General features: G+C 43.4%; 1 protein-coding gene across 1 annotated transcript in view; it reads right to left on the bottom strand.

Annotated features, from left to right (window-relative positions):
* Positions 1–17,623, bottom strand: part of LOC126267269 (kynurenine 3-monooxygenase) — a 164,403-nt gene that overhangs the window by 119,096 nt on the left and 27,684 nt on the right. Inside the window, exon 2 of the mRNA XM_049972335.1 lies at positions 11,813–11,882. Within this exon, the coding sequence (XP_049828292.1) occupies positions 11,813–11,882 (70 nt within the window). The remainder of the gene's footprint in view (positions 1–11,812; positions 11,883–17,623) is intronic.

Here is a 17,623-nt window from a genome sequence, read left to right as displayed (position 1 = left end):
CCGCCTTACCGGATCTAACCCCCCCCCCCCCCCCTCTTAGTACACTACCCTTCATGATGACCAACCCTTCCCTGACAACCTTAGTAAGGCCAATAAAAAAAATTAAAAAATAATGGTTCAGATGGCTCTGAGTGGTATGGAGCTTAACATCTGAGGTCATCAGTCCCCTAGAACTTAGAACTACTTAAACCTAACTAACCTAAGGACATCACACACATCCATGCCCGAGGCAGGATTCGAACCTGCGACTGTAGCAGTCGCGCGATTCCGGACTGAAGCGCCTAGAACCGCTCGGCCACCGTGGCCGGCAAGGCCAATCACTTTGCTTCCTAACTGTCCGATATCTTTACCCTCCCTGGCGATACCCAGTTCGACTACTCCCTCTTCCCAGATGTCCGCGATCGAACTGACACCACTGTCCCTCCCCTCGCCCCTGGCTTCCAGTACTTGGACAACAGTACACCCAACGAACTCAATTCCCCCGCCACTACACAGGATATCATCACTATACTCCGCACGAAACGCAACACCTCTCCTGGTCACGATCGTGTTACCTATTGTCACCTCCGTGAAGCTCTCGCCTCCTTCCTCTCCACCCTGGCCAGACTATATAATGTGGTCTTGTCCACCGGCTGCTACCCCGGCCTGTGCCAAACCTCTCATATCCTGATGTTCCTCAAACCCGGCAAACCGCCGTCCGCTGTCTCCTCCTACCATCAGCCTTACCTCGGTCTTCAGAAACGCCCTGGAATCCATCCTTACTCGACGCATCCACCAGCATCTCCGCCAGCACCGCCTCATTCCCGTTCCCCAGCGTGGCTTTCGACCGTCCTTCCCTACCGCTGACCTTCTCCTTCACCTCACTCATCTCCTCTCTGAACAGCTCAACTCCTGTCGCTCCACCATCTTCCTCTCCCTCGACCTTGAACGCGCCTATGACCATGCGTGGCATTCCGGTCTCCTCTTCAAGCTCCAAACCTTCGCCCTTCCTATCAACTACGTCTGTCTGATCGGGTCCTTTCTCTCCCAACGTCCTTCCTATGTCACCATCCATAACACGGATTCCTACACCTACTACCCCTCCGCCAGTGTGCCCAGAGGTTCCGTTCTCTCCCCTCTTCTATACCTTTTTGTAGACAGCGTACATGCCGCTGCCTTCACCTCCCATCGATCTTCTCCAGTATGCTGATGACACCACCTTCCTTGCCCTCCTCCCCACCCTGCAGCGCTCCCAACATCATGTCCAATCCATACTGATCGGTTCACCGCTTGGTGTAACCAGTGGTTGCTCAAGATCAATCCTTCCAAGACCCAAGCGATCATTGTAGGCAAAACCACCCCTTCCTTCCATCTCCTATCGCCCTCACCCACACCTTTAAGTACCTTGGCGTCACCCTTGACCGTCGCCTCTTCTGGACCCCCCATCTCCGGACAATCTAAGCCAAGGCACAATCCCGACTCAGTCTACTCAAGCTCCTATCTGGCCGCACATGGGGTCTGGACCCCTCCACCATCCTCCACACCTATAAATCCATTATCCGCCCTATCCTCTGCTAAGCTCATCCCACCTGGATCTCTGCCCCTCCTACCTTTTACAAATCCCTTCAAATCCCAGAACGCCATGCACTCCGCCTAGCCTATCACATCCGTCTCCCCTCCCCCATGCAGATCCTCTATGACCTTATTCCATTCCTGCGCCTCATTCTTTTCCTCGAATGGATACAGATCCTCTACACCTCACGCAAACTTCATCCCCCTCACCCGCTCGTCTCTCCCATTCTCTCCCACCCTCATCCACTGCCGTGCCTGCATTCCCACATCCCACCTGCTCTCCATCTCTCCACTCTCCATACCCTCGCCCAAGGTGGCTTCCACCAACCAACAAACCACCCTCCCTGAAGATGCCCTCATCCTCTCCATCTACCATTCCTACCAACTTTGATCCTCCTCTACCGCACCCTGTGTTTTCTCCCGAGGGCAACCTCTCTCCCTTCGCTCCCTCCTGCCTTCCTCCTTCCCTCCTCCCTAGGCTTCCCCAACCCCCCTACCTTCTTTCCTCACCCTCCCATCTCCTCTGCCACTGGCATCTACACACTTCCCTCTCCTTGGCAGGTCCCTGCACTCGCACACAGATAGTGAACTTCCGCGCGACCGAGATCATTGCCTAGTGTTTGTGTGTGTGTCGTCGTGTTCGTGTTCAGGTGTTCCAGTGTTAATTGTTTGTGCTCCAACGTTCGCGTGTGCCATCTGTCATCTCTGTACGTGTCCACGTGTCTGAACATTTTTATTTTGGACTCTGCGCCCGTGGACGGCTCTGTGCGTTTTAATTTTATATGTCTACGTGTATATCCACCCTGTCTGTTCTGCAATTGTCTTCTTTTGTATCATTAGTTTTATCTGTGGCCGAAGAGCGGCGTAATGTGCCGCTGCTGGCCTACCTGTATCAGTTGTTTAATTAACAATACCTACCCCCATGAACCATGGACATTGCCGTTGGTGGGGAGGCTTGCGTGCCTCAGTGATACAGATAGCCGTACCGTAGGTGCAACCAAAATGGAGGGGTATCTGTTGAGAGGCCAGACAAACGTGTGGTTCCTGAAGAGGGGCAGCAGCCTTTTCAGTAGTTGCAGGGGCAACAGTCTGGATGATTGACTGATCTGGCCTTGTAACACTAACCAAAATGGCCTTGCTGTGCTGGTACTGCGAACGGCTGAAAGCAAGGGGAAATTACAGCCGTAATTTTTCCTGAGGGCATGCAGCTCTACTGTATGGTTAAATGATGATGGCGTCCTCTTGGGTAAAATATTCCGGAGGTAAAATAGTACCCCATTTGGATCTCCGGGCGGGGACTACTCGAGAGGATGTCGTTATCAGGAGAAAGAAAACTGGCGTTCTACGGATCGGGGTGTGGAATGTCAGATCCCTTAATCGGGCAAGTAGATTAGAAAATTTAAAAAGGGAAATGTATAGGTTAAAGTTAGATATAGTGGGAATTAATGAAGTTCGGTGACAGGAGGAGCAAGGCTTCTGGTCAGGTGACTACAGGGTTATAAACACAAAATCAAATAGGGGTAATGCAGGAGTAGGTTTAATAATGAATAGGAAAATAGGAATGTGGGTAAGCTACTACAAACAGCATAGTGAACGCATTATTGAGGCCAAGATAGATACGAAGCCCACGCCTACCACAGTAGTAGAAGTTTATATGCCAACTAGCTCTGCAGATGACGAAGAAATTGAAGAAATGTATGATGAAATAAAAGAAATTTTCAGATAGTGAAGGGAGATGAAAATTTAATAGTCATAGGTGACTGGAATTCGTCAGTGGGAAAAGGGTGAGAAGGAAACGTAGTAGGTGAATATGGATTGGGGCTAAGAAACGCAAGAGGAAGCCGCCTAGTAGAATTTTGCACAGAACACAACCTAATCATATCTAACACTTGGTCCAAGAATCATAAAAGAAGGTTGTATACATGGAAGAATCCTGGAGATACTAGAAGGTATCAGATAGATTATATAATGTAAGACAGAGATTTAGGAACCAGGTTTTAAATTGTAAGACATTTCCAGTGACAGATGTGGACTCTGACCACAATCTATTGGTTATGACCTGTAGATTAAAACTGAAGAAACTGCAAAAAGGTGGAAATTTAAGGAGATGGGACCTGGATAAACTGAAAGAACCAGAGGTTGTACAGAGTTTCAGGGAGAGCATAAGGGAACAATTGACAGGAATAGGGGAAAGAAATACAGTAGAAGAAGAATGGGTAGTTCTGAGGGATGAAGTAGTGAAGGCAGCAGAGGATAAAGTAGGTAAAAAGACGAGGGCTGCTAGAAATCCATGGGTAACAGAAGAAATATTGAATTTAATTGATGAAAGGAGAAAATATAAAAATGCAGTAAATGAAGCAGGCAAAAACAAATACAAACGTCTCAAAAATGAGATCGACAGGAAGTGCAAAATGGCTAAGCAGGGATGGCTACAGGACAAATGTAAGGATGTAGAAGCTTATTTCACTAGGGGTAAGATAAATACTGCCTATAGGAAAATTAAAGAGACCTTTGGAGAGAAGAGAACCACGTGTATGAATATCAAGAGCTCAGATGGCAACCCAGTTCTAAGCAAAGAAGGGAAGGCAGAAAGGTGGAAGGAGTATATAGAAGGTTTATACAATGGCGATGTACTTGAGGACAATATTATGGAAATGCAAGAGGATGTAGATGAAGACGAAATGGGAGATACGATACTGCGTGAAGAGTTTGACAGAGCACTGAAAGACCTGAGTCGAAACAAGGCCCCCGGAGTAGACAACATTCCATTAGAACTACTGACGGCCTTGGGAGAGCCAGTCATGACAAAACTCTACCAGCTGGTGAGCAAGATGTATGAGACAGGCGAAATACCCTCAGACTTCAAGAAGAATATAATAATTCCAATTCCAAATGGAGCAGGTGTTGACAGATGTGAAAATTACCGAACTATCAGTTTAATAAGTCACGGCTGCAAAATACTAACACGAATTCTTTACAGATGAATAGAAAAACTAGTAGAAGCCGACCTTGGGGAAGATCAGTTTGGATTCCGTAGAAATATTGGAACACGCGAGGGAATACTGACCCTACGACTTACCTTAGAAGCTAGATTAAGGAAAGGCAAACCTACGTTCCTAGCATTGTAGACTTAGAGAAAGCTTTTGAAAATGTTGATTGGAATACTCTCTTTCAAATACTGAACGTGGCAGGGGTAAAATACAGGGAGCAAAAGGATATTTACAATTTGTACAAAAACCAGATGGCAGTTATAAGAGTCGAGGGTCATGAAAGGGAAGCAGTGGTTGGGAAGGGAGTGAGACAGGGTTGTAGCCTCTCCCAGATGTTGTTCAATCTGTATATTGAGTAAGCAGTAAAGGAAACAAAAGAAAAATTCGGAGTAGGTATTAAAATCCATGGAGAAGAAATAAAAACTTTAAGGTTCGCCGATGACATTGTAATTCTGTCAGAATCAGCAAAGGACTTGGAAGAGCAGTTGAACGGAATGGATAGTGTCTTGAAAGGAGAATATAAGATGAACATCAACAAAAGCAACACCAGGATAATGGAATGCAGTCGAATTAGTCGGGTGATGCTGAGGGAATTAGATTAGGAAATGAGACACTTAAAGTAGTAAAGGAGTTTTGCTATTTGTGGAGCAAAATAACTAATGATGGTCTAAGTAGAGAGGACATAAAATGTAGACTGGCAATGGCAAAGAAAGCGTTTCTGAAGAAGTGAAATTTGTTAACATCGAGTATGGATTTAAGTGTCAGGTAGTCGTTTGTGAGAGTATTTATATGGAGTGTAGCCATGTATGGAAGTGAAACATGGACGATAAATAGTTTGGACAAGAAGAGAATAGAAGGTTTCGAGATGTGGTACTACAGAAGAATGCTGAATATTAGAAGGGTAGATCACATAACTAATGAGGAAGTATTGAATAGGATTGGGGAGAAGAGGAGTTTGTGGCACAACTTGACTAGAAGAAGGGATCGGTTGGTAGCACATGTTCTGAGACATCAAGGGATCACCAGTTTAGTATTGGAGGGCAGCGTGGAGGGTAAAAATCGTAGAGGGAGACCAAGAGATGAATACACTAAGCAGATTCAGAATGATGTAGGTTGCAGTAGGTACTGGGAGATGAAGAAGCTTGCACAGGATAGAGTAGCATGGAGAGCTGCATCAAACCAGTCTCAGGACTGAAGACCCCAACAACAACAACAACAACAATTAACAATAAAGAAAAAAACACTGGGTGCAGTGAAGTAAATTTTTGGGGATAACATTTTCGTTTTGTTCGTTACCTTTGCCTAATTTTGTTGTTGTTGTTGTTGCAGTTGATTAATACACAGCGTCACCGGTTCAGATCCGGTCCAGCTGTCTCGGTGGACAAGTGAGAGGAGACAACGCAACAACTGAATAACAGCGGAGCATAGCACGTTGAATGTGTGGCGGTGGAAGTTTTAAGTTCTGTGCCACCCTCCGACGGTGGAAGTACAGAGGAGGGGTGCAGTAATGCGCGAACTCTATCGTGAAAGAAGAAAGTGATTGGACATGAACAGGGCACTGCTGGTGACTGTACGAAAACGGACAGAAAAACTTGGTCGTATTGGGCCTATCGTCAGTCATAGCCCGAATCCGAGTCCTCCAGGATGGTGAGAGGAACGGGGTGGCGGTGCCAGTCCCGTGGAACTGTGGTGCCCATGGTTTGTAGTCCTGCGACCGGGTCACTGAGGCAATCCACTTTAGTGTATAGTTGGCAAGCCTTACGGCGAATGGTCGTCTTGAGAAGGGCCGTATTTGTCTCCTCATGCAGAGTGACAATCCTAGTGAGAGGAGTGGCGTAAAGACTCCACCTGAAAACTTTATCCTGTAGGCGCTGCAGCGTCAGCATCCGGGACGTCCTAATCGTGGCCCCCGCAGAGGAACCATACGTTAGTGAGGGTAGGACAACGGAGTGATACAGCCGGAGCTTGGTATCTAAATTCAGCTCTCGGCTGGAGAAGAGCGGGTACAAGGCCTTTGTCAACTTTAACCCTTTATGGGTGACGTATTCTGCATAACGGTGGAAGAAATCTCAAACCTCCGAAAGTTTTTTACCGATTTATTCGCAATTTTGACCCAACGTTGCCTGCAACTACGCGCGTGTTTTTATGCACCTACTTTTAATATATGCAATACATAAATAAATATTTAATATGTAATGGGCAAATGTTATTACAAAAAATCTCGGAAACCTCTTGACCGATTCCCTTCAATTTTTTACATGTACTGCTATTAACGTATGGAAACATACAGGTTCTATATTTTTAATACTCAAGGTGTTTCGCAATCCATGTTACACACTTCTAGATGGCCCGTAGTAGATCAAGTTTTACGTAGGAACCCATACCCGGAAACGTCACCCAAAGTTACAAGCGCCTGAGCCCTTAAGTGTATGTATATATATAGGGTAATGAACAAATCTACAGTCGCCTGTGTCTATAACTATGACGTTCTGTAGCATCGTTGGATGATGTTTTCGGACATGGGTTCCTGCATAAAACTTAGTCTATTAAGTCTCTCTATGACCTCGAGGAGTGTATGACATGAATTGTGAAACACCCTATATTCGATAAATACATAAAATACACGAATGACACATTGTTAGCATATGGGAAATTTCTATTTGCTTATCGGCTTATGATTAGAATACTACTAGAGAATCTGATTTGCAGTAACAAAAAGCGAAGATGAAGGTGAGAGAGAGGAGGGAAGAATGGATGGACAGAAAGATAGAGGAAATTGACATAGAAACCGGAGTGGAGGAGATGGACACAGAGAGGGGGCAGGACGAAATGGACAGAGAGAGGGGGGCTGGAGGACATGGGGAGTGAGGGAAGGGGAGAGGGGGAGAGAGAGGAGGCAGGGAGAGATATAGGGGGGAGGAGAAGATGAAAAGAAGGAGGAGGGAGGAGGTGATGGACAGAGAGACGGGAAGAGAGAGGGGGCAGGAGGAGATGGAGGGAGAGTGGGGAGGAGACAATGGACAGCCAGAGGGGAAAGAAGTAGGAGATGGCCAAAGTGAGAAGAAGGAGGAGATGGACAGAGACAAGGGAAAGAAGGAGATTCGGACGAATATCCAACCCCAATACATGTCAAAAATGTGTGCTTTCTCTTTCCTTTCTTTGTCATGTCAGACTGAGCCACAGCAACGCGTGGACAACACCTACTTTACGAATACAAACAGTCTCCATCAGCGGCCTACCGCGGACGTTACAGACAGGCTACCCACCAAGGGCTCTGGCACAGAGGGAGTACAAACACTGACCGAAAAAAAACAACCGAAGAAAGGTTGTTTAGGAATTAAACTTGAGAGGTACGTGAGTCCTCCTACCCTCGTGTTTGTGTCTTCTGCCTACGAGATCCTTTCCTTTGGGAAGCAACTGTAATCGCATGAGGCTCCCACTGTGCTCGTCCAACCAACTAGCACCACGAAGTTTGGTGTGGGAGCGCTAAATTTCGTGCGGAAAACCAGAAAATTCAACAAAATTGGATTACCTGTTCATTTATCTCATTACGTGCGGTCCCGTTCGACAATGACACGTACTGGTCACCGAACCGTTCGGCAGCCTAGTAATAAATCAACGTTACCTTGACAGATACGCCGATCGGATACGCCGATCGGTCAGTTCACGCAATCTACAAGCTTACAGAACGTATTCAGCTGCTGTCTAACATATGACCAGTTGCAGGTGGCGAATAAAAGCCAGTGAGCGTGTAATGTTCCTGGCTTCGCAGCCATCGTATTCAGCTACTAGAAGCTGTTATCACAGTAGTACATAAGACAGCAGTGAGAAGATGACGTAATGTGGTGTGTGGTACCGGTGACAGATGGTTTGTTCGGTACGGGTATCGTGAGAAAGGCCGACTAAATCGTGATCCTCCTACACGATTGGCTGTTGCGTTCGGAAACAGCGCATCAAAATCATAAAACTCTGTTACTAAAATTAGAAAAACTAAACAGAGAATTTACTCGCATTTCACATAAAAACATCTCTCAATAGCAGGCTATTATCACATTATCTCGAAAGTGTTGATTAGCAGCAGAATAACAAACAGCTGCTAAACGAAAAGGCAGACGAAGCACTTCGGAGATCTTCGAATCGCACCTATCTTGGATGGCGGGCGAAGTGGTTCGGTTGTAAGACCGGATATGGTTCGGCAGTCTCGGAAGACAGAACTTAATTAGCAATCTCTGGTTGTTTGGACATATAACTGAGAACAATTTGATAGTAATTACACATTACGCAGTTCATTGTTTTGTTTATTTTCTATAAAAGTGTGAAGAATGGAGATTATTTGTGTTTCAAAAAGTGGATTATAATTGTGCTAATAAAAAAAGCGAGTGGCATCCCATATAAATAAACTAACTGAAGATTTAACTGTTTATGCAATATCAATTCCTCGCTAAGAGTTTGTTACAGCCTCAACATAACTGAACCATGACCTAGTCGCTGTTTTCTGCGCAGGGGACAACTATTGAAGACTGCAGGTTGGTGAACATTAATTATAACTTATGCATTCCACTCAGCGCGGTGGAAGCAAGTACGCACCTAGCATGTACTAATACCTTAGTACAAATGAGATCAGTTACACGTCATCTGTGGTAACACAGAGGGGATATGAAGGAGATAAGTTTTCGAGGAAAAGGGTTTATCACGTACACGTATCTCTCTCTCTCTCTTCTTCCACACCCCGTAAGCGGAAAGTATTCTGGTAATCATATAGTCCCCACTCAATCGAATGCAGCGAGTTTTGGGGAGTATCGAATTGTTAATCGTCATTGAGGAAGAATCTGACAAGGAGTCGGTCAATTGTTATCACACTTTGTAAGATCTTTACTTTCATTTTCTACTATAATCGTTTCTAATTGACAGTTACTTCTGTTACTGCAAACACGTTTACTCGATAGCTTGCGAAAATACTGCTACTAACAAGTTTACTATATGACAGTGGTTAAGAAAAACCAAATTTTTGCTTTCAAAGGATAGCTACTCCTTGAAATTGTTCTGAAAAATATTTTGAAGATTTTGATTTCGAGTTTTATTTACTCTTGCGTGTTTGCAAATCACGACCACTTTTGCTGTTACGCCGAGATTTGATGTTTTGTCTTACTTTTGGCTCTGTACTGTCGGTAACATGTAAACAAGATATTGTGAATCTCTACTCTCTAAGCGTGTTTAATTTTTTGTCTTTCGTTTCCTTGGTTGCTAAATTTAGCGTATTAACGTTAAGAGAACGCAGGGTTTTGATCATTCTAGTTCCAGATCGCTCAGAAGGTAACGAAACGTAAACGAGGATTAAGGCAGCTAAAGCAGGAACATATTCTTTCTATAAGACTGTTACATGTAACAGGGCCGGTTTGGAAACACGTTTTACACAAGCATTATACTATTTGGCGCTTCCTTCCCACTCCCCCTCCCCCCCCCCCCCGCCTCTCCCCTCCCTGAGACATTTGTCGGCCCATTTGCCCCCCTCCACGATCACTCACACGTTAGTTGCCTTTCCTTGAGCACTTGGTAAGGCCTTTTAAAATTAATAGCAATCTACTGGTCATACAAATGGGTTATTTTTTATTTTGAAATAAGCACTACATACATATTCCTCTGTCACATACACAAATTTTAGAATCTTATTCCAGTTTTAAATATTAAAATAAACGTTTATTTTTTCGTTGTGATCCGCCTTGGGCAGACAGATTTCGCTTAACTTAACAGCTTCGTCAGTGAATTTTCATTTTCTTTCTTGATACCACATGCTGTGACTTTTGCAGTTTTTTTTTATGTTTCACACTACAGTAGTTTTCCTTTCACAGTTTGCCAGTTTTTCTGGTTTCTCAATTACCGTCTCAGAGCTTTTCAAACAGTGACAGTGGACGTTAAAAAAGTGCAGTTTTCACAGTGAATGATAATGGAGAAAACCAGAAAATATGACAAACTGTGAAAGGAAAACAACTGTCATGCAAAGTAAAAAGAACCATAGTAAGTGGTAACAAGAAAAAATAAAAAATAAAAATCCACTGATGATGCTGCGAAACATTTCTGAATGAAGGAAGAAAAAACTGTTTGTTCCAAGCGAACACGGATCCAGTAACTTCAACCTCAAGATGAATATGAAAAGAAACAGTTCATTTGCATTCAGGTAATCCTTGAGATCTTTAAAACATTTAGTGAAAGCAGAAGTAATTAGTCCTGTTGCATTGTTTCGGCTTCAATAAAAATGTAGTATCTGTTAAAGTAAGTGGAAAGAATAAAAAAAATATTTGTAATTTCTTACATTAATAACGGATCTTAATACAAAAAAAATCATCTAATTTTATATCGATGAGTTTGACATAGGTCTCTCTTTAACTACGCGAGCTACATGTTAAATGCGAAGAAAAAATTTACAGTACGCATTAAATTTTAGAAAGTGGGCCACAAAAATTGCTGAAAATTGATAAACATAGTCAAATATTTTTGTATGCAACTGAAAATAGAAACACAATTTCTGTGTGATACGAAAGAGAGAAGTTTTATTTAAAGGTCACCTGTAATTCCTACAGTTGTTCAATATAATTAATGATAATTTTCAATTGAGTAGAAACATGTTATTAAAAGTTTTCCAGCATTTAGCCTAGTAAAATCTTTCAGAATAGAATCTGAATCGACTGACTTCGAGTTTTCGCTTTCAGTTGCTACCCGTGAAGTCCATACAATCATTTTCGAGAAAGTGTTGATCACAGGTATATCTTTATCAACTTCACTTTTGAAAAACTTCTTTCACCCAGACCAAAGGGTCATGGGTAAAATTTTTTCATGTGGGGACTTAATCGGAAAGTTAAAAATTTCAGATACATTTATAATAACTAGGACAATATTTGATACTGAAGTCAGTGGCAGTTTGTAAACACATGCCCAGTTATATCTCTCAAGCAGTTACCAATGCGATAATATGATGGCGTGCATAGATAGTGGCCTCATTGAAAACAATAGCAACTTCATTCTGTTTGGGAAACCGCGAAAATCTCTGAATGCCCAGTTCAAGATATGAACGGATACCTTTCCAATAAGCGTCACTTACATCGCTAATTCCAATTTGTTCGATCCGTTTCATTTCAAGAACTCGGCTCATGTGTTCCAGACTGCAACACTGTCAGTACACAAATTATTTGTCAGAGCTTCCAAGATATTTCGCTGCCGCTGTACCGTCTTCATAGTATTAAGATAATGGAACAGTATTTTTTGAGCTCACTCACCTTCTCTAGCTTCATAGACGTCCACCTGATAGCCCCGTCGAGCAAGGAAACAAGCCGCGAGGGCCCCTACCTGCAACGGGAAATCACTTCAGTCATTGGTATCTCTTTCCTATTGCACAGTTTTATACACTATTTTATACTTAAAAAGTTGTATTATAATACCTGTATTAAGAGTAACAATTAAAAATGCAGTGAAAGTTTCTGCAAATTCTTGCAACCAACAACAGAACCGATTTAGTGCTAGTCGAACAACGTTTCTATCTTCCAGATAGGTACGAGACGTCAGTTGAGACGGACAGAAATATGCTCTTCAATGGAATAGATAGTCGCAATGTGACATTATATTTCCAAATGTTTATAGAAATACTCACAGAAGACTGATTCAAAATGGTTCAAATGGCTCTGAGCACTATGGGACTTACTTTCTGAGGTCATCACTCGCCTAGAACTTAGAACTACTTAAACCTAACTAACCTAAGGACATCACACACATCCATGCCCGAGGCTGGATTCCAATCTGCGACCGTAGCGGTCGCGCGGTTCCAGACTGTAGCGCCTAGAACCGCTCGGCCACCACGGTCGGCACAGAAGACTGACTGTCTGGTTCTAAAACAAGAATAATCAGGCTTCAACGTTAGTTTCCTGTGTAGTTTCATTGCCACATAAGTAGATAAGTAGTTTGCTGATATTATAGCCCTTTCTCGTCATACGCAATAGCCGTGTTTTTACAGTAAAATATCTCACAAATATGTTATATTAACCATCAGAGCGCTACTGTAGTAAATTTTAAAGGCTATCATACGTGACAGAAGCATCTCCAGCTCGACCACCACTTTGTATAAGAACGACCATAACATTGTATAAGAAGTAATGAGACAGTTGTAAGACGAAACACTCATTTTATTGACGGTAAGGATCGCCACCCCTCGAGAGGCGCTGAATACTGAACACATTCAAAAGCTCAGACATTACGGAGTGAGATCCATTTTTTTGATGCTCAATTTCTCCATTTAGCGTTTGCTGTAATCTGTGATCATACATTGGCGACCGCCATTATGCATTACAACGAAACATTGTGCACACCGGAATGGAGTTTGGCTTAACCATCCGGTTCGGAGTGCAAATCTCTATAACATGAAAAACTCACGGTGAGGTACAACCCAACGGGGTAAACGAACGCTTATGAGCAACAGTTACAAGTCAGCATTATTTGAAGTATCTGTCGCATCCCAAATATATGTTTTGATCAATGAATTAAGGTTCTGAATTTAAATTAATAGTTTTTCGTCGGACCTGATCGGAACCTGGAGACCAGGGCTTTCAGAGATTTGGCAAATGTGGTCAACTAACGAATTATTTAAATAATATTTGTAAGGATAATAATTTCTGAAAGGATATGTGATGGTGTTTATTACAAGATCGTGATGTGAGATATATTCTCTTTATTATGATCATAATATGCGAGGGGTTTCTGATAGCTGTCGGTAGGGATTGGGATGTAAGAAGTGATATGGAAAAGGCTGTGCGATATCGCTGCGGGAAAGAACTGAGAGGTGGGATGTGGGTGTTAGAAGACAAGTGGTATGCCAGCAAGGGAAGGTTGCGTTGGAGCCTTATTTCGGGATGGGATGAACAGGGTAGACTAGTTGGAACGAAGGATAGGATTCAGGATGAGTTCACGATATGTAGGCGAACACGGCTGCATTTAGATAGGGAAACGACATGAGGTGTTTGGTTATTGAGAGAAGATGGGACATGTTGATGGAGTGCAGCAGCAGGCTAGGGTTCTAAAGGACGAGGGAAATTAAGGAGTGTTGAAATATACATTTATGGGAGATGCAGCAGAGGTGAGAGTGTCTTAAGTCTGAGAAGGCTTCGGAACTTTATGAGCTGGCACAGAATATGAGCAGGGAAGATACTCAGGTACAGAAACAAGGGTAGACTGCATCTCATTGAAGGACTGGAAGGACGTTGTAAAACTTGGGAGAAGCAAATGTCCATACTACGTTGATATAGATAAGGATGAGATGGTTAAGAGATTTATATGATTGTCAAGGGACATAATCGGCTATTTAGTAGTTTTATTTTAAGTGGGATCTCTTTCAGCTGGTTAGCAGGTGGGAGTTCATTATTAGCTTTAGACATAGCATTAGTCTTAGGCATTTTTTAGTCGTGTGAATTGGATGGTCGTGTGCTGTCAGTTAAGATCTGGGGGACAGAATGCTCAGATTTGTACAACTATTGCCTGGATTTTGCGGGATTTATGGAGGGTATCATTGGTTCCACTGGAAGGTGTCACCTTCGTAGTGCTGGTAAGATAAGATGTGTGCACGCTGTGTGCTGACCCAGGCGAAGCTGGCCGCAATTCGCGAACAGCTGAAGCGGCTTTTGGCTACCATCAGTCGTTTCAAGATGCTGCCTCGGTGCAGCGGTGACAGAAAGTCTGGCGTCTCGCGTGGCACACCTCAGGTGTCACTTGTTTCGCCCAAGGGCTCTTCTGCCGACGCACCTTCCATTGTACTCGACGCAGTGGATCTGCCCTTTCCATGGGGTGAGTGGCGGATGGTAACGTGTTTCCCTGTCTCGAGGCGGCGGTCGAATGCGGGGGCTGGCCCTCTGGCCTCGCCCATTCACCCTGGAAGTGGACAGATGGCCGCTCCTTCAGCTGGGTCCAAGCAAGCACACGGGGGAGGGGGGTTAACTAGTCATTGCGAGGTCAAATGTTTGGCGCATTAAGGAGTCTCTTAGGGAAGTGGCGTTCAGATCCAGAAAGAAAGCCATCGTCTATTCAGCTAGTCTGCCAGGGAGCCTCATCCGAAATGTGGAGGAGGCCTTAGCTACAATTATCGAGCGTACAGGGTGCAGTCACCTGCAAGTTTTGGTTCATGTAGGCACGAGTGACACATGTTGCTTGGGGCCTGAGACCATCCTTATTTCATACAGCTACTGAAAGTGGTGAAAGCTGCTGGCCTCACACTCAGGGTGGATTGATATATTGGTTTGGAGTCGAGTGGAAGTTCTCAACGAAAGGCTTCGTCGACTGTGTGATGGTCTTGGCTGCAGATTTCTGGGCCTACGTTATCACATGGAGAGGTTCAAGACTCCCCCTCATATGTCAGCGGTTCACTACACAAAGGAAGCGTCTATTCAGGTAGCAGAGTACGTGTGGAGTGCACAGTGGAGTTTTAGATAGTAGTTTGAGGTACTCTGATAAACACGCGCCCGTGGACACACAGACAGGGAAATCAGGCAGCGTTGAGAGTAAAGACACTTCGACTGTCTAAATGTGATCAGTAAATCGTCGAAGTATTCATAACAAAATCCCAGAATTTAGTAACCTACACGAAATTTCTCGCGCTCAAATTATACTCTGGACCGAGAGCTGTCAGAAACGCGAAATAGAAAGCTCTCAGATATTTAGCGAGGCATGAAACAGACATAGGAAAGACAGATTAGGTGTCATAGGAGGAGGAGCGTTCACTGCGGTTGACAAAAATATTGTCTCAATAGATGTCGAATTTTAATGTGACTGTGAAGTTATCTCGACTCGTATAACAGGTCTAAGTGAAATCAAATTGATTGTTGGATGGTTCCACCGGCCTCCCGGCTGCTTTGTGACAGTTTCATTCATTTTGAAAATTTCTAAGGTCAGTAGCGCGCAAACACCCAAATCGAGGTGAATTTAACCTACCAAATATAGACTGGGACGACTATGCATTCAATGCAGTGGATAGGGGTAGATAGTCTTACGAGATACTTTTAAACACGTTTTCCGAAAACTGTCTTGAGCAGCTAGTTCGACTGTTCACACGCAATGGAAATGTTTTAGACCTTGTAGCTACAAACAGCAGTCGATATAGAAGAGACAGGCGATCCAGTATTACAATCAGAATTTAAAAGAGCCTTGGAAGACTTAACGCCCAATAAGGTGGAAGATATAGATAACATTCCATCAGAATTTCTAAAATCATTTGGAGAAGTGGTAACAACACGACTATTCACGTTGGTGTGTGGGACATATGAGTTTGACGCTATACCATCTAACTTTCGGAAAGACATCATCCACACAATTCCACAGACTGCCAGAGGTGACAAGTGCGAGAATTATCGAATAATCAGCTTAACAGCTCATGCATCCACGTTGCTGTCAAGAATAATACACAGAAGAATGGAAAAGAAAATTGAGGATATGTTCGATTACTATCAGTTTGCTTTAGGAAATGTAAAGGCACCAGAAAGGCAGTTCTGACGTTACGATTCATAAAGAAAGTAAAGCTAAAGAAAACTCTAGACAGGTTCTGAGGATTTGTCGACTTGGAAAAAGTGTTCGATAATGTCAAATGGTGCAAGATGTTCGATATCGTGAGAAAAATAGGGAAAGGCTGTACAACATATACAAGAACCAAGAGCGAACAGAAAGAGTGGAAGACCAAGAACGAAGTGCTCGGATTAAAAAGGATGTAAGACAGGGATTCAGGGTGAAAGGATACCAACGACGAGATTCGTTGACGACATTGCTGTCCTCAGTGAGAGTGAAGGACAATTATAGGATCTGCTGAATGGAATGGACAGTCTAATGGATACAGAATATGGATTGAGAAGCAATCGAAGACATTGGAAAGTAATGGCAAATAGCAGAAACAAGAACAGCGAGAAACTTAACATCAGAATTAGTGATCATGAAGTAGATGAAGTTAGGGAATACTCCTGCCTAGACAGCAAAATAACCAATGACGGATGAAGCAAGGAGGACTTAAAAAGCAGACTAGCACTGGCAAAAAGGGCATTCCCGGCCAAGAGAAGTCTACTCCTATCACACATAAGCTTTAATTTGAGAGAGAAATTGTTCAGAATTTTCGTCTTATGCACAGTATTGCATGATAGTGAAACATGGACTGTGGGAAAACCGGAAAAGAAGAGAATCGAAGCATTTAAGATTTGGTGCTACAGAAGAATGTTGAAAAATAGATGGACTGATAAGGTAAGCAATAAGGAGGTTCTCAGCAGAATCGGTGAGATAAGGAATGTATGGAAAACACTGACAAGAAGAGGGGACAGGATGGTAGGACATCTGTTAAGACATCACGGAATAACTTCCATATTACAAATAATTTTAGTACTGGGGCAACCATAGCTAAAATAGTCATATACGATGGCTTGATAATTCATACAGCGAACAGTTTTTTTTAAGATACAAATATTAAAACTATTAAAATGAAACTGAATGAAATGTCCAATGGTCCACTGTAGCTGTATTTGTTCAGGTCACTTATAAATCCACAAACCCTTCACGCAACTTTTGAGTTGCATCTTTGGCGCAAATATAAATGCTATGTCGTAGGTTACAGAATGCGGCAGTACAACAATTGGCGTGGCTAGGTAGATATTTCAGCACTCCTCAACTGATAAAGAAACCATCATCAAATGATAAAAAGACCATTGTCTAAGGTGAAAATTATGTCTGTGTCTGGCAGTCGTAAACTGTACACATTCCGATTAAAATATTCTCTTGTCGGCCTATGACCAGCAACAAAATGCCCTTCGTAGATGTTATTCAGGGAAGTACTGGGCCCTGTAGTGACAAAAGCCGACACTCTCTCGTGTGTTCGCCACGAAAATAGCAACTGACAACATAAGCTACAAACGTCCCGTGAGTTGTCAAAGTGTCAAAGCGTGTGCTGTGGCTGCCGTCCGATTAAAAAACTGTTCCCTGTGTGAAGTCTCAAGCAAGGTGTAGAGGATAAACACTATAGCAGAGGGAGACATAGTTTAGAATACATGCAGCAAATAATTGAGGATGTAGGTAGAGAT

The sequence above is a fragment of the Schistocerca gregaria genome, chromosome 4 (assembly GCF_023897955.1).
Source record: "Schistocerca gregaria isolate iqSchGreg1 chromosome 4, iqSchGreg1.2, whole genome shotgun sequence".
NCBI lineage: Eukaryota > Metazoa > Arthropoda > Insecta > Orthoptera > Acrididae > Schistocerca > Schistocerca gregaria.
The sequence above is the reverse complement of the archived record's forward strand: the minus strand, read 5'-3'. Positions and strand labels throughout refer to the sequence as shown.